At 39.0% G+C, this 23837-nt stretch overlaps 1 protein-coding gene across 6 annotated transcripts in view; it reads left to right on the top strand.

The window, feature by feature from the left end:
• SEC24C (SEC24 homolog C, COPII coat complex component) overlaps window positions 1-23387 on the top strand; it is a 39231-nt gene extending 15844 nt beyond the window's left edge. For 4 of the 6 annotated variants that reach the window (XM_054205633.1, XM_054205628.1, XM_054205629.1 and 1 more), the window contains 20 exons: window positions 475-927; window positions 2185-2315; window positions 3598-3666; window positions 5418-5529; window positions 6372-6499; window positions 9203-9341; window positions 11259-11374; window positions 12660-12784; window positions 13056-13247; window positions 14240-14333; window positions 15572-15688; window positions 16170-16340; window positions 16713-16809; window positions 17093-17238; window positions 17723-17861; window positions 18673-18791; window positions 19172-19351; window positions 20009-20200; window positions 20561-20650; window positions 21008-23387. In XM_054205633.1, coding sequence (XP_054061608.1) covers window positions 475-927; window positions 2185-2315; window positions 3598-3666; window positions 5418-5529; window positions 6372-6499; window positions 9203-9341; window positions 11259-11374; window positions 12660-12784; window positions 13056-13247; window positions 14240-14333; window positions 15572-15688; window positions 16170-16340; window positions 16713-16809; window positions 17093-17238; window positions 17723-17861; window positions 18673-18791; window positions 19172-19351; window positions 20009-20200; window positions 20561-20650; window positions 21008-21148 — 2951 coding nt within the window. In that variant the 3' untranslated portion in view covers window positions 21149-23387. The remainder of the gene's footprint in view (window positions 1-474; window positions 928-2184; window positions 2316-3597; window positions 3667-5417; window positions 5530-6371; window positions 6500-9202; window positions 9342-11258; window positions 11375-12659; window positions 12785-13055; window positions 13248-14239; window positions 14334-15571; window positions 15689-16169; window positions 16341-16712; window positions 16810-17092; window positions 17239-17722; window positions 17862-18672; window positions 18792-19171; window positions 19352-20008; window positions 20201-20560; window positions 20651-21007) is intronic. The other 2 variants (XM_054205631.1, XM_054205634.1) reach the window with 1 other exon arrangement.
• Window positions 23388-23837: the final 450 nt, after the last annotated feature.

Raw genomic sequence — 23837 nt, 5'->3', positions numbered from 1 at the left:
AGAAATAGCATAGTGGTAAATACAGATGTTAGTTCCATGCTATTAAAACCATGAAGGTCAAAACCATTCTTGGACTACAGGCTCCAACTTAGTGTGGAGTTTAAGATAAAAACTTAGTTCAAGAAATCAGTAGGCAGACTTGTGGTGGTTCTTGTTTTGCTTACTCTTGGCTTTGCCCCTTTTCTCTGGCCGTGAATCCTGAAATGTGTTCTGATTATGTAAAATAAGAAGCTCAGACTCTGAGAGAGAGGACAGTGAAAGAACTATCAAGTTTCAGGTCCCTTGAAGGAGTTTCAACTCTGATAAATTTAGGAGGGTGTTCACTTAATGTGTGTCTCTATTAGTAATGGCAAGTCCATCTGAAGATGATAAAGTTGTAGACCTAGTTAGATATCTAGAACAAACGGGTTTTGCTTGCATCTTAATTGTCTTCAGGATAGAAAAAAAAATTATATCTTCTTTTCTTCTTATCAGGTCCCCCAACATCGGTTCCCCCAGTCTCAGGAAGCTTTAGTGCAACAGGATCTGGTCTCTACACACCTTACACTGCGAGCCAAGGACCCCCTCCTACCAGTGTGTCTCAGGGTCTTCCTTTGGCACAGCCTCCGTTTCCTGGTCAACCAATATCAACTCAACGCCTACCTACTCAAGTCCCTGGTTTTGCCCCACCTCCCTCTTCTACAGGGATTGGACTTTCTTCTTATCCTCCTACCACAGGTGCCCCAAGGCCACCTACCATGCCAGGCCCGCCACTGCCTGGGCAGACACTTGCTGGACCACCAGCCTCCCAGCCGAATCACGTATCTTCACCACCACCACCTCCATCGACTATGGCAGGGCCACACCCTGGGCCTCCCATGAGTGGCCTCCATGGACCACCTCCTCCCACTCATCCTCCTCAGCCAGGATACCAAATGCAGCAGAACGGTGAGTTCTAGTTCCTAATATAGGAATTGTAAGTTACGTGTACTCTCTGTGTGCTGCAAACTGAGAACTGGATTTCAGGTTTGTAACTTGTGGGCTCCTGGCTACACTTCAAAGCTTCCCTCTTGTTTCCCTGTGCTCACGTCTGAAGGACAAATCCAAGATAAACGATAGGATGTGTCATTCTAAGATGTCGGTCATGCAGGTTTCAATCAGATTAATGTAACTAAAGGGATCCTAGCTTCCTTGGCCAAAAAGTTGTTTAATAGTTAGTGCCATAAGACTACAAGAACTTGTGATTAAAATTTTAATATGAACTTTAATTTGATGTATGCAACCTCATCTGTTCAAAAGTAGAGATTTGAAATCCTGAAAAGCCTTATCTTTTTTTTTTTTTAATTTGTGGCCAGTGTGCATATACAAGATATATGAGAGGAGTTGTTAAACATTGAAAAGGAGTTGCTACTTTTTTTTCTGTAATTCACAAAACTCTGTATTTTTCTCTGTGTAGAACCTTTCACATTTTGTGTGTGCTTAGAAGTAATACCAGTTAAGCTTTCTGAATTATAAATAGTTTGGGCTGATTTTAATCAATAACATTTACAGATAGCTAGGATAAAGTAACATGCAGCTTTGCACAACTGGCCACATAAATTACTTAAAAATGTCTGTCCAAATTGCTATGAACTGTAAAAATACTGATGGAGTAAATCGTGCTGCTGTTCCATAACCGAATGAAATTGTCTAAAGTAATATGAAATAACTTCAGGTAGTTACAAAACACGAGATAATCACACATTAACCTATTACAGTAATTTCAGACAAGCCAAAGCCCTCCGAGAGAACTCCTTGCCTACCTCTAATTTGATGAATTTTGGGTCATCCACTAGCTATGTTGCTGTTCTGTGTGTGCACTTTCTATTAGGCAATTCTGCAATTTAACTTTAATGTTCATAGTGCATGATCTTAATGCATATTTTAATCATACTATTCTAAAAATAGTTATGTTAGTCTAACATAGCAGTGTTTCCTCAAGTCTGGTTTTAAGGAGGACTGTATCCATCAGTCTATTAGATCATTGATAGAGATGTACAGGTCTAAGCTAAAACACTGAGATAAGTGTGTTTAATCCTAATTAACTGAAAACCATGTGTCTTTCTTTTACTTGTTTTTTGTTGATGACAGGAAAAGTGGGAAGCGCCTAGTGGGGAAACGCCTGGTATTAGACATTATTTGATTTTGCTCTCCCTTTCTTGTAAGGTTCCTTTGGGCAGGTGAGGGGTCCCCAACCAAACTATGGAGGAGCCTATCCAGGAACACCAAATTATGGAAGTCAGCCCGGACCACCGCCTCCACCAAAACGCTTGGATCCAGATTCCATTCCTAGCCCTGTAAGCTTACTTTGTTCTTACCAGTGTGAACTCTCCCATAGTGGCTTTATGTAAAACAGAACTGACAAAGACCAAAGCTGAAGAAAAAGTTTCTCTTTCCAAAGAACATCAGTCTGTTTTCCTGCTTACTTTTCTCTTGTATATCCATCTTCAGTCTTCTGTTATGAAGCAGTATTTTTCTTGGTGACTGAAGAAGGGCACTGCATATGCAAATCGATGCTCTAATTCTTCAGGTCTTTTTCTGTACTATGTTACATTTTGAGAATCCTTGAGGGCTTTGATTAAGCTTGTTTCTCCATTTCTGGATTCTTGCTTAATGACTTTCCAAGGTGAACTAATTTCAGGTTTTGAGGTGACAATCTATGAACTGTATGATCCAAGTTTAAAGTATGATTAATAGAAGATGATTATGGTGCTTTACCTTTCCCTTTCCTATAACCTGTCAAAAAGCTAATTAGCATTTTGGGGGGTTATTAAGTCATGACACTACTTCAGTCAAATATGGACAACTTTTCAAATTGGGATTATCTTTCAGAATGGGGGTTCTGAGAAAGGATGAGCAGTGACGTTTTAATGGTTAGCAATCATGAGTAATATTAAGCCTGGCAGTATTATTGCCACTAGTCTATTGTGCTAGACTAGTTCCTTCCGCTGCTGCTGCTGCTGTTCTGTTATTGTCTCAGAAGGCCACAGTCATTTGATAACAGGAAACCTTTCCAGTGCAGTGCTCACAATCAGTTTACTTCAAAACTATAAAAATTATTTAGTCTTGAGTTACATTGTAGATCTGGACTGGTGCTGTCCAGAAGCTATTGCTATTCAAAAAAGATTATCTGTTTAGACTCCAAGTTTACGTAAAGTTTATGACTTTTTTTTTGTAGACTATAAGAAGTCTTTAATTGCTTCTCTGCTTCTCTTCTTTTCCACTAAATGAGATCTCAAATGGCTTGTGTCAGTTGCCTTAATTTTAGCATGTTCTTAAAGCATAAATCCCCAGTTTCTAACCAAAATGGGCACATGAGCCACTACCTCGGTTAGTAATGTGTTCAAAGCCCCAGCCCAATATCGTGGCAAGACTGGTTCTGGGATAGGTGCGTGCTGCAGAAGCTGATGTTTCCTGTTGCATGAACCAATGTCCAAATGTACCTAATTCCAATGCTACAGGTTCGGGTAGAGAGAAGTAACACTGTTACTTTTTGGTTTATTATTCTCTTTTCTTTCTTCTTTTTCTTTTTCCTTTTTTTTTTTGTGGCACTCTTACTTTTTATTTTGTTAAAAAAAGCAACTAAATGAGCTGCCACCACAGCAGAAACCCAGGCACAGAATAGACCCAGATGCAATTCCTAGTCCAGTAAGTGCTATATATATGTCAATTGTAGTCTGTGTGTTGGTGACCATCTGTGCATGCCTGAAACCTGAACTTCACCTCACTAACCCTTCATCGTTAATCCTTTACCCTTTCCTTGCTGTCTTCTGCTTGCCTTATCAAAATAAGTAACATTACACCACAAGAGGTTGTTAAAATCTTCTCTTCTGTGATGGTGAGGCAATAGAAAGCAGACTGTTTCAGAAACAGATCATGAAGAATGTCTCCCCTTCGCTTTGTCTAATCTTTAGAATATCTCCTTCATCAGATTCCAACTGGCATTTTCAGCATAAGCCATCAGTATAATTGTCCATACGATGTGTTTCTTGTGTTAACATACACATAGCATGAGCCTTTGTAGCCATGTTTTCTACCAGTTTTGAGCAGAATTTGCTTACTGTTCTAGTTGATTTACCAGTACTGGGCTAATGCTTTGAAGATCTAAAATTGCAGATGAACTGTTTTGTTTTGATGTTAATTCCTGATGCTAATCTTCTAGTGGATTAATTTGAGGCATGGGGAGCTATAAACATTCTCTCATCATCTGTGCTCATACATAACCATTAAATTTTGAATTTGAAAATTTAATGTTTATGTGTAGAGAATGTTACCTAAAGAAAGAAAAAGCAGCTACCTTTTGGATTGGAAGAAAAAACCCACATTTGACTTTGTTACCCTCGTATCACTTCTTCCTCATTTAGCTGAAGTTGGTCATATAACAGAAACCAGTGGTGAGACAACCAACATCAGTCAATCTCTAGACTTTTGAAATGGGACTAGATTTATCCTAGAGTAGTCACTGCCTGATGCTGTGGGAGGCTTTCTGCTGGCAACTTGGATAGAAGTTCTGCCATGCAAACTTCTGCGTTTCACCATTTGCTCTAAGCAAAGGCACATGTGTTTGGCAAAATAAGATCAGAAGAATGATTGCTAGCTTTAATGCTTTAATTCAGGCACCAGTATGGAAATGTAGTTAAAACTGTGTAACTACAATTTTCTGTTCTTATGCAAAGATCAGTGGATATTTTAGTCAAGTAAAACTGTTTAATGCATTTGCATTATCTTAAGCATATTTGCATTAATGAAGAATTAGCAATACTAAGAAACTGAAGATTTTTACTGGCTTTGTGAAGTTTAAGCTTGATTCATTGACAAGTCTATTGAAACTTCACTTTCCACATCCCCAGAATTCAAATCACAAACTCCTGAGCACTGTGGAGTAATAAAGACTTCCACCTGAGCTTGCAAGCATCCGTCTTTAGGTCAGAGTTACAGTGGTTAGAAATAAATGCATAGTATGAACATGGTGGGAACATAACCTGTTTTTTCTTTTCTGTTATCTATAGAACTTCACCCTGAGGCATACAGAAGCTTCTAATTTTAATTTGGCTAGGACCATTATACAGGGAAATACTACCAAAAATTCCTTTCTTGATCTGTGTTTGGCTTTATGAGTTCAGATCAGGCCTTAAAACACAAAATATGCTACTACTCAAAAAACTTGGGGGGAAAAATAATATTTAGAACTTGTAATTTATTTTTAGCTGTTAAGTACTGTTCAAAATCAAACTGAGAGGTGACTGCTTGACAAAACTTACTTGCTTTAGACTTCTTATTTTTAGAAATAGTAATGTTTGCCTCGGGTCCCCTTTTCACTGCCTTACAGATGTAAATTTTGTTTTTACAGTACCTTGAAACCAAGCCTCCAAATATTAATGTGGTGTTTTCCATCACAGATTCAAGTGATTGAAGATGACAGAAGTAACCGTGGGTCAGAACCATTTGTCACTGGAGTGAGAGGGCAGGTCCCACCTCTTGTTACTACAAATTTCTTGGTCAAGGATCAAGGTAAAATATTTGTCTTTCCCTAAAGAAACGAACAAAACACAAACCCCAGAAAGTCAGTGGCAGAACTGTCCATGTCTTTGAAGGAAAAGTTTGAGGAATTATTTCAATGGCTGGGGATGTGTGTTTTACCAGCAGAAGCTTGGTTTCAAGTCTCGTGTTGAATTGATCTCAATGTAGATTCTTCTGATAGTTTGGTAGCTAGTAACCAATTTGCAAGTAAAAAATATTTTCCAGGGCAGGTACCTGGGACCAGCATGATCAGGGATATCAGAGAGCAGCAAATGAAGCCTCTTCTGTAGAGCTATATCAATGACAGTTAAGAACTGAAATTTACTAGCAATATCATTTGAATTGGACTGGGAACTGTATTTTTTTAAATCATGAGTAGGATGAAAATTGGTCTGTGGGTTTCATAAAGAAAGGATATTTTAGCTTTTAATTCCTGCTGCTTTATTGGAGATTTTAAGGTTCCTTAAAAGCGCTTTACTCTTCGCCCAAAATTACAAAATTAAACAGTAGAAATGTTTGAGGTGACTTTTCTGCCTGTAGTGTGTTTTAGTTTACAAAAAGAGTGAAATAGGAATGCCTTTTTAGAGGTTTAAGATGAAGTGGAGTCAAGTTCCTTTGTTTTGAGTTAAGGACTTTTATTATATGTAGTTAATCATGAAGAGGCATTTTGTTTGGAATTCAAGTTTTGCATAGATTTAGAATTAATTGATTGTTTAGGTAGGCTCTTAGACTCTGTGGTTTAACAACACAACTTAAGGTACTTTTATTTCTGTTCTTGAATATAAACTTAACTTGTACTTAAATTTACAGGGATTTTCTTCTTTGTTTCCCAGGTAACGCAAGCCCCCGCTACATAAGATGCACATCTTACAATATTCCCTGCACCTCAGATATGGCCAAACAGTCCCAAGTTCCCCTAGCTGCTGTCATAAAACCACTGGCTACTCTACCCCCAGAGGAGGTAAGAACCGTATGCAGAGTTACATGCACACTGTATGCACTCTGAACTCATCAGGAGAATGCTATTAGATGTCAACATTTAAGAGATATGTTGAGAAGGGATGTTTAGGTAACAAAGACTAGGTAAACATTAATTCTCCCACAAGTGTGTGGTAGAGATCTGTAAGGCAGAAGAATGCTGGGATCAAAACATTTAATATTATGATCACCATGATAATTTCAGCTTCTTTGCAGTAACTGTCAAGCGCTGTGACCAAATGACCAAAATACTAGGATGGTCACAAATATATACACTTCCAGTTGATCTCAATTTCTTTCTTGGCCTAAAGTACTTAAATGGTTACTAATCACTGATATTAAGTCTCTTCTAGGATGTCAGGTTGGGGAATTGGATGAGAATATATCAAGCAGCACTGGTTAAGCTGTCTAATGTGTATGCACATGCAGAGCACTGCGTGAGATGTCAGTACAAGACTGAGTACTAGGCACTGCTGAGCTGCACTTGTATTTCTGCCCTTGTTTTTTGCAGCATTTGTTTTCTTCTGGGTGTAAGGTGTGGCTAGCTAGCCTTTTACCCACTGTCTGATTGCTGAGAACATGAAAGCTTTGAGAATATTAGAGACAGAAATTTTGTAGAATATTCTAAATACTCTGGCTGCTGTGTAGTTTTGGCCTGCTTGGAGGAGTGACATAAAGACAAATATGCTTGCTAAATTTGAGTACATATGTTTGCAGTATTCTGTGCCCTGTTAAGTTTAACTTTAGCATCTGCTGAGGAAAGGAATATCCTCTGGGCTTTTAAGGGTGTTTTTTTTTTCCGTTTGTGTTTATTAATTACTAAACTATGGTTTGGATTGTGAAAACTTTTTTGTGATAAAAATGAATTGTAAATTTAATTCCTGTATTGCTGTATTGTGCCTGGAGCGTAAAAGGAGCACAATGGGAGAATACGGTCATATTTGAGAAACCCAGAGGCTTGTGGAGCTGCACATTTTCAGAGGAGCTTTACAAACAACTAGTTGTTAGGCCTCCTGGTGTGTTTATGCTTTGAACAAATGCTTGCGATATCCAGAAAAAATACAGCTAGGATCGGAAAATTGCCCTGGAGACTGGTCAGCTTCTAGCATTGGAAAGTTCTTTATGGCAAGGGCAAACTCCCTGTGGAGGGGCTGTTCGAACAGATGAAGGCTCAGCTGTTCAGAGCAATGAGACTGTAAATACGGCTAAAGCTTAACATATCAGTAATGAGGGGATGAATGTCTTGTGAAAATACAGCATTCAGAGAAATCTAGAACATATAAAAATGCAGTACCTGGTTGCCAGATACAGGACCTTTGCCCTATGTTAATGCACAGTTCAGAAGGCAAAGTTTGAGGCTTCAGAAAGAAGTATCTCTTTGTCTTCTGGGAGTAAGTGGTTAGTGACAAGTTTTGCATAGCACTACATGTATGCAGCATGCTTGTAGTTTGTTTGCACGTGTGTTTATTGGAGGAGAGGCTGAGAAAAAAAATGTTATTGTGTGGAAGTACATTGCCAACATTGCCTGGCAGTCAGAAGACTTGAAATTTTGCTTCCTCTGAGGAGATCAGCCTGGGCGGCAGGAGCTGAGAAATGCTGGCTGCAAAACCATTGTATCGTCAATAAATGATTAGTGGGGCTGAATGAGATATGGCATGAAGAGGAAGAAAGTGGTTGGAGCGTTTGCTGTACTCCTGCTCAAGGAACGTGTTGGCTCTTAAAGATGATCAGGGGTTTAGGGTGACTGAGAGAATTAAGACTGGACAACTTTAGTGACAGAAAATTTAGAAGTAAGTAGTTAAACTTTCTTTTGAGCTACATTCTTAGTCATGAAATGTGCTTTGAACTATGAATGCAGCTTGTAGCTTGCACAAGTTCTGTCTTAATCATTTTAAAATGCTTCCTGCTCATTCTGAGGCTGAGAAGCTGCAGAAATTGTCACGCATCTTATTCTGGTTTGGCTGCAAAAAGAATATATTATCAGTTGTAGTTCAAAAATGGTATTGCTACATAACAGTTTTGAGGACTTGCTATACAATGGGATCAAGACAAGCAGAACTTATGGTTATACTGTATTTCATGGTGGACTTCAAAAATAAATCTTATCAGATGAAATTTTTTAAGATAGTCTGGACGCTCTATGTTCTTGAATATACGGAATGCAATGACTGGCTTCTGTTTTGTCAAAAAGCTTACTTTTTACAAGGGAAAAATAGAAGAGGTGAAGAATTGCTTTTAAAACACCCAACCTGTGGTGAAAAGTAAATTGTATGCTCACTCCCATGAGGTTGTCACAGCCATTTTTTGCATGGCTTCAGTGTTTCGTGTTCACTTGGGATACAACTGTGCTGTGCAGTGTGGTACTCCTGCTAGAGTTCATGCTCCTCGAGCAGGCTACTATATAAGGTAGTGCAGCACCATGCAGAAGTACTTGTTTGTGTCTAAGTGGGGTAACCCATTAATGATTGCAGCCCACAGAGAACTGCTGTGCTAAACCTTGAGTTGAAAAGCATTCATGAAACACTTATTCAGGCTTCCACCGCCCCTTGCACTATTTCCCACAGCTGCCAAAACGCTAAATCCTATGCAATGTACAGGGAGATTGTTTTAAGCTCTGCAGTATGTGTGGTCATTTCTTTCTCATCATCACGTGACTTTTCTTTTCTTTTTTCCCCTGCTTCCACAGACCCTTCCTTATTTGGTAGACCATGGAGAGTCTGGTCCTGTCCGATGTAATAGGTGCAAAGCTTACATGTGCCCTTTTATGCAGTTCATTGAGGGTGGAAGGAGGTTCCAGTGTTGTTTCTGCAGCTGTGTCACTGAGGGTAAGGTTTCTTCTGGAAATTGGTCTCTGGCTCTATTGGGGTCATCTTTGAACAAGATGCAAGCAAATACATCTTTATCATGTTATGGTAATTTATAATGTGTACTCCCCTTCAATGTGTGTTTAGTCTTGTAAAAACTTCATTACAAAACATGTTCAGTGCTCATTTCTGATATGTTCAAATTAGGTGTTTATGCATTGCAGTATTACTGTACCAAATTTTTAACATGAGGTACTTGTAGCGTAATGTATGGTGGTTTGAAAAATTATTTATGCAATTTTCTGAGGGTATTTCAAACTTACATTTTTCTATGGCAGACTGAGATGTACATCTAGTCAGTGACATGAGTTAGGATTTTTTTTTCTCACAAAGCCTGTTTAAACACTGTTTAGAGATGAGACTGCAGCTAAATCTGCTACAGCCAAATAGGAGTGTTCAATGTATGTCAGTTAATCTTAGTTGCTCTTCTAAATTAATATTAAACGTGCTTCCTTTTAAGCAGAAGTTACTATGTGCTGCTTCTAGCATGACATCCATAGATTTGTTTTGAAGGCACAGTGGAATGTAAGGTACAACAAATCTTATGGTGATGTTTTGAGTGTTTCATTTGGTAGCACTGGTAGCTTTTAATGGACTGTTTGTTCATATCACCTCAGTTATGCTGTATAACTGTTTGTACAAACCAAAATGGGAAGCTGATGAGAGTTAGAAATGGCAATTTTAAACAACTTTTTTGTCTGGTGATTTTCAGCCTGCATGCATTCCCTGTCCCTGCTCGCTCAGCAGCTGTATGAATGGCTGTACCTGTAACAACTCAGCAGGGGCAGAAAAGGGAGGGATGCTCAGAGACTGCTGATGAAAGCAATGCTGTGAAAATACAATGTAGTTGTACCTAATAGTTGCGAACAAATTCTGTATTCTCTGCAAAAACAATGAGGTAATTAGATTGTACTGGATGTGTACTTGGAAAGGAGAAGAGCAATAGGTGCTTATATATAGTCTTAATGATATCACTTTGTTTTGTTTTGAACAGTTGAAACTTTGAATGTTTAGAATAATTTAAAGGTGCTGAATACTACCGTTACAGATAATGACATTTTATTTTCCCTTGGAGCATATATCCAGCTATAACTGGAATACATTTTGTCACCCTAGCAATTCTGCAGGAGGGGCTGTCTGTCATGGTAGCTCTTGGGCACAAGGGAAACGCTTGCTTTGTTTCTGCAGCTGACTTCTGTAGGCGAAAACTTAAGTCCTATTTTACCTTCTGATGCCTGGTACCAGCACAAAAGTACTGGGCGTGGGGTTACACTTTCGGTTCCTCCTTTTTAATGCTTTACAATCCACTGTAAAAAGTACACCACCTATTCTGACAAAAGGATTATGGCAGTCTCTGCACCCGAGAGTGCCCAGAAGGTTTGACTCTTGTGCAGCATGGGAAGGGAAGGATAACTCATATAGCAAAATAAGGAGCTCAGTCTTTTGGTAAGCCTGAATTGAGTCAGTAATGTTGTAGCCTGTAGTTTGCTTCAAATTCTGTTGTAAGTTATTTGTTACTACTTGTACAAGATTTTTCCTTTGTACTAAATTCTTCAGAAGAATCTAAGAACATGTTGTTGTGACATTTCTGATGTGAAACGTAAAATAAGAATGTAAAAGAGGTTCAGGAAAAGTACAATAGTGACTATACAGTGTGCCACTTGGTGCCTAAGACAAGCTGGAAGCTGTTTGTCTGTATTTCTTGGTTTTAATTATGCTCTTAGATTGCATGAATATTTTTCGTAATACTTGTATACTAGCACAGAGTGCTAGCTAGCTTTCCCAGAGTTTTATTTGAAAGAGCTTTTGTCGTGTTGGCTCTCTAGGCAGCGTTTATCATGGACATGTCACTGAACTTAATGTTTTTTCCTTCCCCAGTGCCACCTCATTACTTCCAGCATTTGGATCATACTGGAAAGCGAGTAGACTTCTATGATCGACCTGAGTTATCACTGGGATCTTATGAGTTTCTAGCAACAGTTGACTATTGCAAGGTATGTGTAGTGCAAGTAGTTTGTGTTTATTACAGTATTTTGTTTTGCTTTTAAATAAAAAGCCTGTTTTCCTAAAAGTAAGAATGACATGAATTGTCTGGGGCTGCTTTTGAGCTGTCAGGGATAATTAACAGCATTAATCCAACCCACTTCATTGTGTAAGATAATGTGTTTGCCTGCTTGCTTCTCAAAGTAGAGGAAGTCTTGATTGCACATGCCGTAATATAATTTTGTTATAGCTGCCTCTGTCATTCGCTTCTGGAGCTGTATAAGCAGCTATAGCTGTTACCTTAGCAGTTCTGCAGGAGGGACTCTCTTGCAGTAGTCCTTGGGGGCAGAAGGAGAATGTAGGAGCCATTCAAGTACAACAGTAACTATGCAATGTGCCACCTGTTGCCTAAGACAAACTTTACCTATTGAACTTAACTTTCAAATACAGCCATAGTGGTTAAAAACACAAGAACAGTGTGGAAATATAGAGAAATATAGAGAGCTGGTTCACTTTTAAATTGAAAATTTAAAAAATAATTCTGAAGAATAGGAAAAATATGTGCAAGGTGTTTATTAAAGCAGCTTACATTTCTGCTGAAATAAATGCTGGAAAAATAGATGCTTAAATGTTGTGACTTTATACTGGTTACCTTCTGATGCCTCAGCTTTACTTTGAGTTAAGAGAAAAACCAATTATTTTTCTTCTAACAGCATAAGAAGCATTTTTAATTTAAACAAGACGTGATCTTCCCAGCTTTTTTGAAAGTTCTTGTGTTTTGCGTTTGTTCTGTGTGCTCCTTCCAGTATGCCATTTAGACTTCAGAAAAATGTTGACTGAAACATTTTTCTTTCCCAAACTAAACTTGATACTTAAGTTGAAAGAAAAGGTTGCAGTTCTCAGATAGGAAAATCTTTTGCTTTATATTGATAAAATTACCTGTAACAAGTCTGGTCAGATTCAAAAGTCTTGAGAACTGACAGGAAACTTCCCTGTCTATTTCCCTATCCGGCCTAGTCATGTAAATGGGTGATTTAGTTGTCATTAGCCTGTTCTTCAGTGAGCAAAATAAGTCTAGGGCATGTATTACTGGTCCATTTCAAGCACAGTGTGCTTACATGTCTGTTGTTTGGGCAGGGGTGGAAGAGTGATGTTAAGAAACAATTAGTGCTCATAAATAGAAAAGCGTATGAAAGCTATTAGAGTTTTGACCAGCACTCATTTGTCCATGTTACAGACCTGTTATGTGGGCTGCATTACATGGCTATAATGTGACTTCTTCCCTCTGTTCCACAGAATAACAAGTTTCCCACTCCACCTGCTTTCATTTTCATGATTGATGTGTCTTACAATGCTATGAAGAGTGGCTTAGTGAGGCTAATATGTGAAGAATTAAAGTCACTCCTAGATTACCTGCCCAGGTAGGTATATTGTATACTGCTGTAGCCAGTCAAAATGGGGGAAACTGTCACTTCTTCCCTTTAAAAAAAGCTAGAAATTAAAGAATTATTTGATAATCCTATCAAGCTTTTCTTCAGAAAAAGGCCAAGCAGGTCATCTTTCTGGATACCTTTCTAGGAGAAAATAAGTTTTCCTTCCTCGCATTTTTCCCTTATCTTTCATTGCGGTGGGTTCTGTGTAATGATTTCACTATCTACTTAGATGTGAAAGCAAGTATGTCTCCTCTTACAGGGAAGGCAACATGGAAGAATCAGCCATTCGAGTAGGCTTTGTCACCTACAACAAGGTGTTACACTTCTATAACGTGAAAAGCTCACTGGCACAGCCACAAATGATGGTTGTCTCAGATGTGGCAGATATGTTTGTGCCACTTCTTGATGGTTTTCTGGTGAACGTGAATGAGTCCAGGACAGTTATTGCCAGGTAACAGAAATTGATTTACAATGTTTGTAGTAAACATCTTGTTTGGTAGACTCAAGTGTTGCATTTAAAAGTGTTATGGTCACCGCTTATTTGTCATGTTATTCACCTAGAAGTCACTCCATGTATTTTAACTTCCTATACTCTTTTGAGTTTAAGCTGGCAAAGTAGAATGGAAAAATTCATGTGGTAAGGGTATATTTGGCTTACAGCCCAGCTTGGCAGAGGGTATATATGAGGGGATTTAGTGCAGAAGGGCATTTCTGGGGGGAAAAAAAAGAACAAAATAAAACACAACTAGAATGATGCAAAGTAGAAATAGTAAGAATACTGAATCACTGTCTGTAAGGCAACTGCCTAAATAACTGTAAACTATGACAACAGTGGTGTCTAATTTTGATTCTGTGGAGAAAACTGAATGAGTTGATAGAGAAGATAAAATCTAGACAGAAAGCAAGAGAAATTAGCAAAGTTTTGGCAAACTACTTAATGTGATACTTGAACTGTAATTAAACTATGGTGAGTAGCTAACTACGCTTTGGGAACTAGATGTGGCACTGCATGTTTTTAAAGAAAATTTCTGTCTTGTGGTGCATCAACAAGCATAAATACAAAACTGTGGATTAAAGCTATTAATCTTTGAATAGTACACAGGATGCTGGGCAAACAGAAGTCAAGTGTCACTAGTCTTTCCTAAGAGTTTACTTACCAATATGTATTGAAATATATTGAAAGGGCAGGAATACAGAAGAGCTGTTGGAGTAGATATCCGTTAAGGCTATACAGCAAGCACTGAGAATATGGATGAGCGAAGCCAATGAAGAGTGACAAACCATCATTTTTTTCACAGATAAACAGCGAGATGCCAAATAGTGCAAAAATGGTGCAAATTTACAGACATGCTAGGGATTTCTGTTTAAACCACCTCAGTCTCATATGAACTGTTCGGCTTTTCCAGTTAAATTGAATTCCTCCTTTTTCTTGTTCTTTGCTAGTTTGCTGGACCAGATTCCAGAAATGTTCGCAGACACCAGAGAAACAGAAACTGTTTTTGCACCTGTGATTCAAGCAGGGCTGGAGGCACTGAAGGTTAGTAAATGCATTGTCATGGCCTATTGTTTTCAGTCTGAGTACTAAGAAGTTCATATTCTGCTAACACACACTAATAAAACAATTCTAAAATTTTTCATAAGTTTCCTTGTGGTAGATGTGTTACATGTAGGGAATACTTTGCTCGTTCTTCAAGTGCACGTACCTCCGGTTCTAAGTAGCTATCTATTTGTTCTCTACCCAATTTTTTTAAATAATTTTTGTTCAAAGTACAAGATGTGTGGCTTAATCTCAGTTGTCTGGCTGGGTTTTTGCTTTGAACAGCTTACAGAACCTACCCCCCCCCTCCCCGCCCCGCAAAAAAAAAAAAAACTCAATCAAAAAAACGCCTCCAGCATTAAAACCAGGTGCTGGAGTCTGTCATGTCTCATAGACGAGTTCTGTAGCATGATGTCTTTCTAATCCTGTGCTTGAAGCTCTAGTATAATCTTAAAAGGCGAGAACGCAATCTGTTGAAATTGCCCACACTAATATGTTAACCAAGTAAACCCTTCCTAAAGTTCTTCCATTCCAGTACTTCATCCAGATACTTACATGCATGATCTAACTCTGACTTGTATATACTGATCGAACTGATTGCCTGTATGATTCCGTCCAGAACTGTTCATATAGCTCTATTTGTCTGTCATATAAATTCCTTAGAAGTCTCTCTTAAACTCAGTTTTCATGACAGTTGTTCAATCAAGAAATGATATAAATTGCTAATGGATTGTATATGTACTGCATGTATCAGAGAAAATAACCTACTAAACATTAGCTAGTGTTGGCATAGGTTACTGAACTAAAATTAATGATCTGTTGAAGCTCAGATTACAAAATCCTTTGCCATTTCTGTGAATCTCTTCCTTTCCCACAAACTCAGTAGCTGCAAATTGGAGAAGAAAGCAATCTAACATGTTTGTGCAAAACCTTCTTTATCTGAGTCCTGCTTACTGCTCTGTCTCCTTGAAGCCAGTCCTTTTCTCCCTCCCATGGAACTAGCACAGGTGCAGTAGAACTGAAAGTTGCTTTTCTGTAACTGGGCAGTAAGCTGTGCTCCCTGTGTTGGATACCACTGAAGTAACCGAGTGGTCACTGAGCCTGTGTGTCTGACAGAGTGCCTTCCTGACAAAGCAATGAAGTAATGAGGATGCCTGAAAATTTGTTGTTGAATCACAGTCTCCCTCACAATTTTTATAAATGTTTCTAACCTGTGCTATTGCACTTGCTTCCTACAGGCAGCTGAGTGTGCTGGCAAGCTCTTCATTTTCCACACCTCTCTGCCCATCGCAGAGGCCCCAGGGAAGTTAAAAAACAGGGATGATAAGAAACTGATCAACACAGATAAAGAGAAGGTAATAATGACTTGTGTGATGCTTACATTATAGGTCTATATTATACTCTTTATGGGATAAAATAACTTTGAAGCAGCATTAAAAATATTACAAGGGTAGCACATAATGTAAACAATCCAGGTAATATCTTTTAACATTGCACTTTTATCTTCTGTTCTCAAGCAGAGCTGTGTAGATTTGACATCATAAGGACACCTCTGGTATGAGAACAAGAAGGGATAGATCTAGATTCTTATAGGGGATAAAATACCATAGCTGGTTTAAGGTAAATGTGCTGAACTTACGATTAAAGCAAGATGTGTAGTAATTTTTGTAATATTCACAGTTCTTCAAAGGCAGGGTCAGGAAGAATTTATATGATCCTCATTTTCCTGAAGAAAGACTTAAAGTATAAAAGTGTATTGACTGAGACTATAAACTGGATCTTACTTTCCTTTTCTTACTACAAACTTCTGATCTCATCTCTGACTTCCTTTCTTAGACTTTGTTTCAACCACAGACAAGCTTTTACAACAATTTGGCCAAGGACTGTGTGGCCCAGGGCTGCTGTGTGGATTTGTTCCTATTTCCAAACCAGTATTTGGATGTGGCGACGCTAGGTGTAGTGACTTACCAGACAGGAGGCTCTATTTATAAGTATGCGTATTTCCAGGTAAGAGTGACAGTGACTAAGACAGGTATTTGATCTAAATAAGAATTATTGTTTATTTTCATAGCGTGAATTGTAGTGAACAAGTACTTCTTTGGAAACAAATTGCTACTTAAATTTCAAGATTTTCACCAAAACTTCTTTCTTAGCTTTATGTCTTTGCACAAAATGTCTCAATTAAACAAAAACAACAAGAAAAGCTATGCTGTTAGCTTTTAGCAAAATATTTTATTAGCAGGGCACTCGGTGCTGTATGATGGTTGATTTTTAGAGTAAGACTGCAGGAGATAGTATGTGTTTTAAAATTACTTCATGGTTTATGGAGCAGCTCTGATTTATGGGAGTACGAAACTTGAATTATTGCTTGTGTTCTAGCTGGAGACAGATCAGGATAGGTTCCTGAATGACTTGAGAAGAGATGTCCAGAAAGAAGTGGGATTTGATGCTGTAATGAGAGTGCGCACAAGCACAGGTGGGTGTTAGCATGAATGTGTCTTAATAAATTGACTACTTCAAGCATGTCATATGGGAAGTAACAGATTTTTCCCTGATTTAGAACATCTTGAGACTAGGCTATGCAAAAAGCTCTGCTAAAGCTTTGAAATTATAAGACTTTCCTCAAGACTGAGCAAAGATCACTGCTGAAATCTGTCAATAGAACTTAGTGTTGACGATGACAGGATTTTCAGGGCTCCAAAGTCTTGTTATTCTGTTGAAAATTGTGATTCATGTTGTTTGTTTTTTTTCTTTTTTAGGTATTCGAGCAACTGATTTTTTCGGAGCTTTCTATATGAGCAACACAACTGATGTAGAGATGGCAGGTTTGGACTGTGATAAAACAATCACAGTGGAATTCAAGCATGATGACAAACTGAGTGAAGACAGTGGTGCGCTCCTTCAGGTGAGGGGGGAGGCTTTTTAGGAGAAAGAATTGAGCTGACAGCTTAGAATTGTCAACAAAATTGTCAACAAAACTGTGTAAAGGAGGAACCAGATCTCAACTGGAGAGTGTGCCAGTTGCAGAAGAGGATGAGGTTGCTCTGAACTGAATTATTAGACACTACTTCAAGGAACTGTTCATTCTTTCTTTCTGCCCCTTACCTTTCAGCATATGTGTTCTCAGGGTGACCTGGACTGCTTCAAACTACAGTCCATTTTCTGAGACCAGTTCCCTTAAAACAAACTGCTAACATTGCTGCTTGTTATCTTTCATTGACTCTGATTCTTAGCATATGCTTTTAGCTTATTATGCAAGTCTTTTACATAATTATCTTATTTGTTTAGGCATCTGAGTCCTAGTTTTTAATTAAATATATTCAAACCTTGCATTTCTTATTGTAGCAGGACCTCATTTTTCTATATCCTGGCATTTTTGTCTCCTACAGTGTGCTCTGCTATATACAAGTTGTGCAGGACAGCGACGACTACGCATTCACAACCTCTCCCTAAACTGTTGCACGCAGCTTGCTGACCTCTATCGAAACTGTGAGACAGACACGCTCATCAATTACTTGGCTAAATATGGTAAGGGTAAATATGGTAACAAGAATTGCAACCTTTAACTTTGTTAAAATGCCTGTTGTCATACAATGACACCTGTGTATTCTCTTGGCATCAAATGTCAGGTGGCAATCCTGATACTTCAGTCATTTATGGGAAAGAGCGTAAAGCAATGGATGATAGTATTGTTGCTTAGGACGAGAGGTACAAATAGAGCGTGTAGGCTTATCCTTCATAAAAATTCTTGTCTAAATTTTTTTAATAAAGGTTTGTTTTGGCAACTGTCTGAATTCATCCATGTATTTGTTTTTGGACTGGTTTAGTTTGTTCTTTAACTGTTCCAGAATTTTGCTCTGGAAGTAGGAAATGGTAGCCTTTGCTCATAGATCAGAGTTAAAAATCGTACTTTTATGTGTTGTACCCTATTTACCCCTTTGGGTTTGCAGTAAAAACCTACAAATCCAGCAGAGATTGAGATGTGTATGTTTATTGCTATTAAAATCTAATAAACAGTCCCTTTTCAGTCCATTAAAGAAAAATGGTTAGGCTATAAAAGGAGGTTTTATAGTACCCCCTGCTTTTGAGTATGATTAAGTGTATTTTAAAGTACATGGGAGATAGAGTTGAAGAATATGTAATAAAACGGAGTAAATGAGCTGCTACAGATCTTCCGTAGTAATGTGTCATCTCTTTCCCACAAGTTTGAAGGGGAGGGGAAAAAAGACTTTCATAAACAATAGTTGTTTAGATTTGCTTTGTGGAAGTAGTGTTGGGCTTTTTACTGTTTATGAGCAATCACTTGATAGCTGTCTATCTCTTTCCACTTTTTGTGCAGCGTATCGTGGAGTTCTGAGTAGTCCAGTAAAGACTGTACGTGATGCACTGATCAACCAGTGTGCCCAGATCCTAGCTTGCTATCGAAAGAACTGTGCTAGTCCCTCTTCTGCTGGCCAGGTAAACTCTGATGCTTTCACTTGAATCACAGGCTTGGGTATTAAAAGGTGATGAGAGGGTCTTCCTACCTAACCTACTCAAAAAGTCAATTGGTTTGCTCAGCTGAAATTTGCAAAGAGAAGACTCGGGGAAGTAGAGAGACTGCAAGTAAAACTATAGTTGAGAATGGCTTCTTGGACATCTGTCTGGAGCCCAGAAAGCACTGCCTGCTCCAGGGAAAAGTTTTTTTGTGTTATTTTTGCAAGTCCATGATATAATTAGACTGTCAGCTTTCACTCCTTGTAGCTGTACCACACTTTGCTGGTTCATGCAAGTCTCTTTTTGTCAAACATAAGCTTATTCAGCAAGATAGCTGACCAACTTCTGTTCATGGCTTGTAGCTGATCCTCCCTGAATGCATGAAGCTGCTTCCTGTGTACTTGAATTGTGTGTTGAAGAGTGATGTCCTTCAGCCTGGTCCGGAGGTCACAACAGATGACCGTGCCTACATTCGTCAGTTAGTCACATCCATGGATGTGGCAGAAACAAATGTTTTCTTTTATCCCAGGCTTTTGCCCCTGGTGAGTAATTCAGGATATTCTTACCACTTTGAGACTTGCTGTTGTCTTGACTTGTCGTAAGGGCTGGCCTTTGTATTTTAGCAAGGAAAAGCAATTTCAGAGGGATTTGGGATCTGCCATCTGTTGGGGTAGTTCACTTAATTCCACTTGGTGGTAGATGCATTACTGCATGTTGTGAATTTGCTGGGGGATTTTTTTCTAAGCTCTGAGGCTGTGACTAGCAGCAAAGACGACACTTTTGACCCTTTCATAGTCTTTTAAAAGTCCTAAAGCTTCTTGTAACTTTATGTAGTAATTTTCATCATTGCAGGACAATCCACGTACTCTTCTGACGTTTCAGTACCATAGTTGCTGGAATAACACTAACAACTAATTACATTCCTACTCCCGGAGGCAATATTGGAACTGCAGAGTAATTTCACAGCAGCCTTATGTTCTCTTTTGCTAACCAAGAGTCTCTGATCTGTTTCTGTGTTGCGTTCAGTTAGAAAACTAAGCTAAGGAAGATGATATTTCAGTCACGGCTACTGCAGTGTTATGAGTCCTAGAAATGAGAAAACCACTGGAGTCTTAGTGGCAGAAACTTTCAGGATTTCATAAGATGTTCTTGTTTTATAATGTTGATTTTATTTTATTTTTTATTTCACTCTAAAACAGACCAAAGCAGATGTTGACAGTGACTCCTTGCCAGCAGCAATCCGGAACTCAGAGGAACGTCTCTCCAAGGGTGACATATACCTGCTGGAGAACGGGCTGAACATCTTTGTGTGGGTGGGAGTCAACGTGCAGCAAGGCCTGATCCAGAACCTCTTCGGAGTGTCATCCTTCAGTCAGATTAGCAATGCCTTGGTGAGCTGGCTGGCAGTGCGGGAGCTAGTGTCTGTGATAGTCACCCAAAACTTAAAACAATGAGAAAGCAAGTTGAGAAAATAGTGTTAAATTTTTCATACTAGAAACGAGAAGCGCAGGTATGTGAAACTAGTGAAGATGTCCCTAGTCTGGGCATGTCAGCCATGCTTTTGCCTAGCTTTATTTGACAAGCCATGTTTCCACTGACAGCGCGGAGAACAGTTGATATGTACATATCAGAAAGACTGTATGTTAGTTGGGGGTAGATACACCTCTGTGTGATATGAAAAAACTGTGTAGTTTTGTTTAACGTGGCTTTACTTCATGTGGCTAATGGGGATTGGATATCTTTCATTACAGAGTACCCTGCCTGTCTTGGAAAACCCCTTTTCAAAGAAAGTACGATCTATTATTGACATGCTTCAAGTGCAGAGATCCCGCTACATGAAGGTAAAAATGTTGTCCTTCATTTGTAGCTTAAAATCCCCTTCCCTCTTAGCAGAGCAGGTGATGCCTGGTAATGCTGCAATCTGAACTTTTTCTTCCTGATCTCATAAGTGTGATTCAGATATGAAGTTTTCAAGGTTCTGAAAAAAAATTTGGTACTAGTTTTGGAGTTCTGTGCTTGCCATAGTTCTGAAACTAAATTTTTTCAGACCTGTTATAATATACTACTGTACAAACCACAGAAGTGAGAGCACATAAGCCATATATGCTGTCATTCTGATTTAGCTTTTTGCTCTTTTTTACAAGAACATTAATTCTAACTGCTCACTGTTGGTTTTGTTCTTGCTTTGTTTTTTGCAGTTAATAATTGTGAAGCAAGAAGATAAGCTGGAAATGCTGTTCAAACACTTTCTAGTGGAGGACAAGAGCCTGAGTGGGGGGGCTTCATATGTGGACTTCCTGTGTCATATGCACAAGGAGATTCGGCAGCTACTGAGCTAGAGGAGGGCGCGGTGCTGGAACTCAGCAGTGACATTTCGGTCTCCACTAATGACCTGATAAGAAGGCCCAGCGCCCTCAAAAAGGACAACATAGAAATCTGTACAATTCCATAATTTTTAATACACATTGCATAAGCAGAAATCCTTTCAACCTCTCCCAGTCCCGTATGAGAGATGAAAAATTTTCCTGGTGAGGGCTGAAAAAAAAGAAAAGGCCTTTGATACCAGGTCTTTTACTTGTATCTAAATTGTTTCCTGTGCTTGGCAGGAGTTCACCCCCCCCACCCCATGCTCGCTAATCCTGTCGTAATGAATGTAGTTTTTTTTCAGTTCACTGTACATGATTCAACATTGGGTGAAAAAGCGATAACTCTTCAAAACTTCTGGTAGTTGCTGTGTGTTTGTATGGACGCGTGTGCATGCTCCAACTGCGAAGAGGATGCACGGGGGGGAGGCCAAGAGGCAGGTCAGGTGATGGGAGCTGGAGCAGCCAAACATTTTGTGTCTCCTTCTCTTAAGAAGGAGACATGGCGTTGCAGAGCACAGGTGTATCATGTGGCTGTCTGAACCAGAAATCCATGAAAAAGGAAATGAGTGGTAAGCCAGGAGGCAGCAGGGCAAATTTATTTCCCCAATCTTTCCTGTACTAGAAGTTGCTGTGCAGATCTGTAATGGAATACGTAAGAGTTCAGTGAGCAACAATCATCAGCTTCTGAACAGCGCAGGGGTAGAGACGGTGCTTCCTTGTTGGTGTGTGTGGTGACTCCTTTCCTTCTCACTGCACGGCTCTGTAATGTCCTACTCAATCCATGTTTCATGGCCTCTCCTGCAGAGCTTACCTATCTATCCAGATGGTGGTAGGAACAAAAGCCTCTTAACCTTAAGCAGAAAATACTTTTAACAAGGTGGTGTGGGGCTGTGTAGGAAATGGATGATAAGGAATGGCCATCTTCAACCATATTATTATGAATTATAGCAAACAAGCAGGAATTTGAGTTATACTGATGCAAATTTGAGTCTGCTTTGTACCCTGGATACAAGGAAGGGGATATAAAGACTAAGATTTAGACTGTACTGTAGCAGGTACTGCAAGTACCTGATTTCGGTTATTGAAAGCATCTGGGCTCTGAAGAGTTTCATTACTGGATGTTTATACCCTCCCCCATTCTACCTACTGATCAGCTTGCACAAGACCTTTTTATAAGCCTGTTTGTTAAACTGAAATACCTCAGACAGATTAATCCATCCACTTTGGCCACTCTGCTGCTCCATTCTGCAAGGGTGGATGAGAAGACTCCTGCAAAGAGGGAGCGAGTGTAAATCAAATTCAGAATTCTAAGGGCTTCGTTTATTCACTTTTGAAAGGGGGCTAGTATATTTTAGCTTGAACGCTTAACAAGTGTTCTTACAATACCCCAGAGTAGTGCTACCAATAGCACTAAAAGTGGAAGGAAGAATGTGGGTGGATTAGAGAACGTATTATCTGGGCTTGATATTTCAGAGGAAAGTCCTTGTTAAGATCAGAAGAATATCTGGCTGTGGTTTTAGTTCTGTATCCTGTAGCATGTATATAAATCCATTTTTTTCTTTTAATGCTGCTAGTTTGTCTTCCCTCCCATCACTACACAGAAAGGGGAATATGAAAATTGCAATGGAGAAACTCTTTCAAAATGTAGTTGACAGAACCTTCAAGCGTTTTTGTATGAATGTGGCTGACTTTTTACTCCGCGTACTGCCTCCAACCAAAAAATCGAGAGGATTTTTAACCAGAGAGGAAAAACAACTTCCCGGGAATATAAGGCGCAGCAACCACAGACTTCCACAAATACTAATTTCTGGTATTAATATTGGGGGGTTTGGGGGGTGGAAATGAAATCATAAATGAACCTTTCTTTTTCTTCACCTGTTTTTCCAATGCATCTTTTAATTTGTAAAGAAATAAAAATATATTAAGATGTATTTTATGTCATTGTTAGTAAATAAACACTGCTTATTTTTCCAAACCCTGTATTTTGCGGGAGGGAGGAAAGGGGAAGGGCTGAAGTCCAGCTGATTGATCCTTTACAATCTTCTGATGACCAAGTTCAGTCTTTTTTTATTCCCAGTGAATGATAAGAAATTCAACAAGAGTCAACAGACAAAAAGTGTTGTTTAGTCAGATCAGTGTTTGTTTCCTTAGATGATTGTTTATTAACTTTCTGCCTCTTCTGAACTTTTGAAGAGATTTCCCTGTTCTCTAACACAGCTTGAGTCTGATTTGGGGTTTTCTTGGTCTGCTTGGAAAGTTTTACCTATGCCTTGGGACAATGGTAACTTAGAGACTTCTGCAGTCTTAGTTTTTCAGAGAAATAGAGCTCCTCTTTCAGAAATGAGATACCAGGGAAGTTGGGTGGAGGGTTTTTTCTTACGGAAGGGGGTGGGGGGGGGCAGGGAGGAGTGTGCTAATTGCAAAAATAAAGTTCAGAGTGAACTGGCAGTGTAACTTGACTGTAGCCCAGAACATTGATATTGTACCTTACAACAATCTATACGAAAGCACAAGACAGTCATTGCTAAATATCTGGTGACAGTTTTCTGTAGAATATTTTTGAGATTACTCACCTACAGAATGTACATTATGTCCAGAATCTGCTACTGAACTGATACATTGCAATAATGATCGGCCTTGTGTGTGTTGTACTTTAATGGTG

Source organism: Rissa tridactyla, chromosome 6, assembly GCF_028500815.1.
Source record: "Rissa tridactyla isolate bRisTri1 chromosome 6, bRisTri1.patW.cur.20221130, whole genome shotgun sequence".
Taxonomy (NCBI): Eukaryota; Metazoa; Chordata; class Aves; order Charadriiformes; family Laridae; genus Rissa; species Rissa tridactyla.
This window is presented reverse-complemented; position numbering and strand designations above follow the sequence as displayed.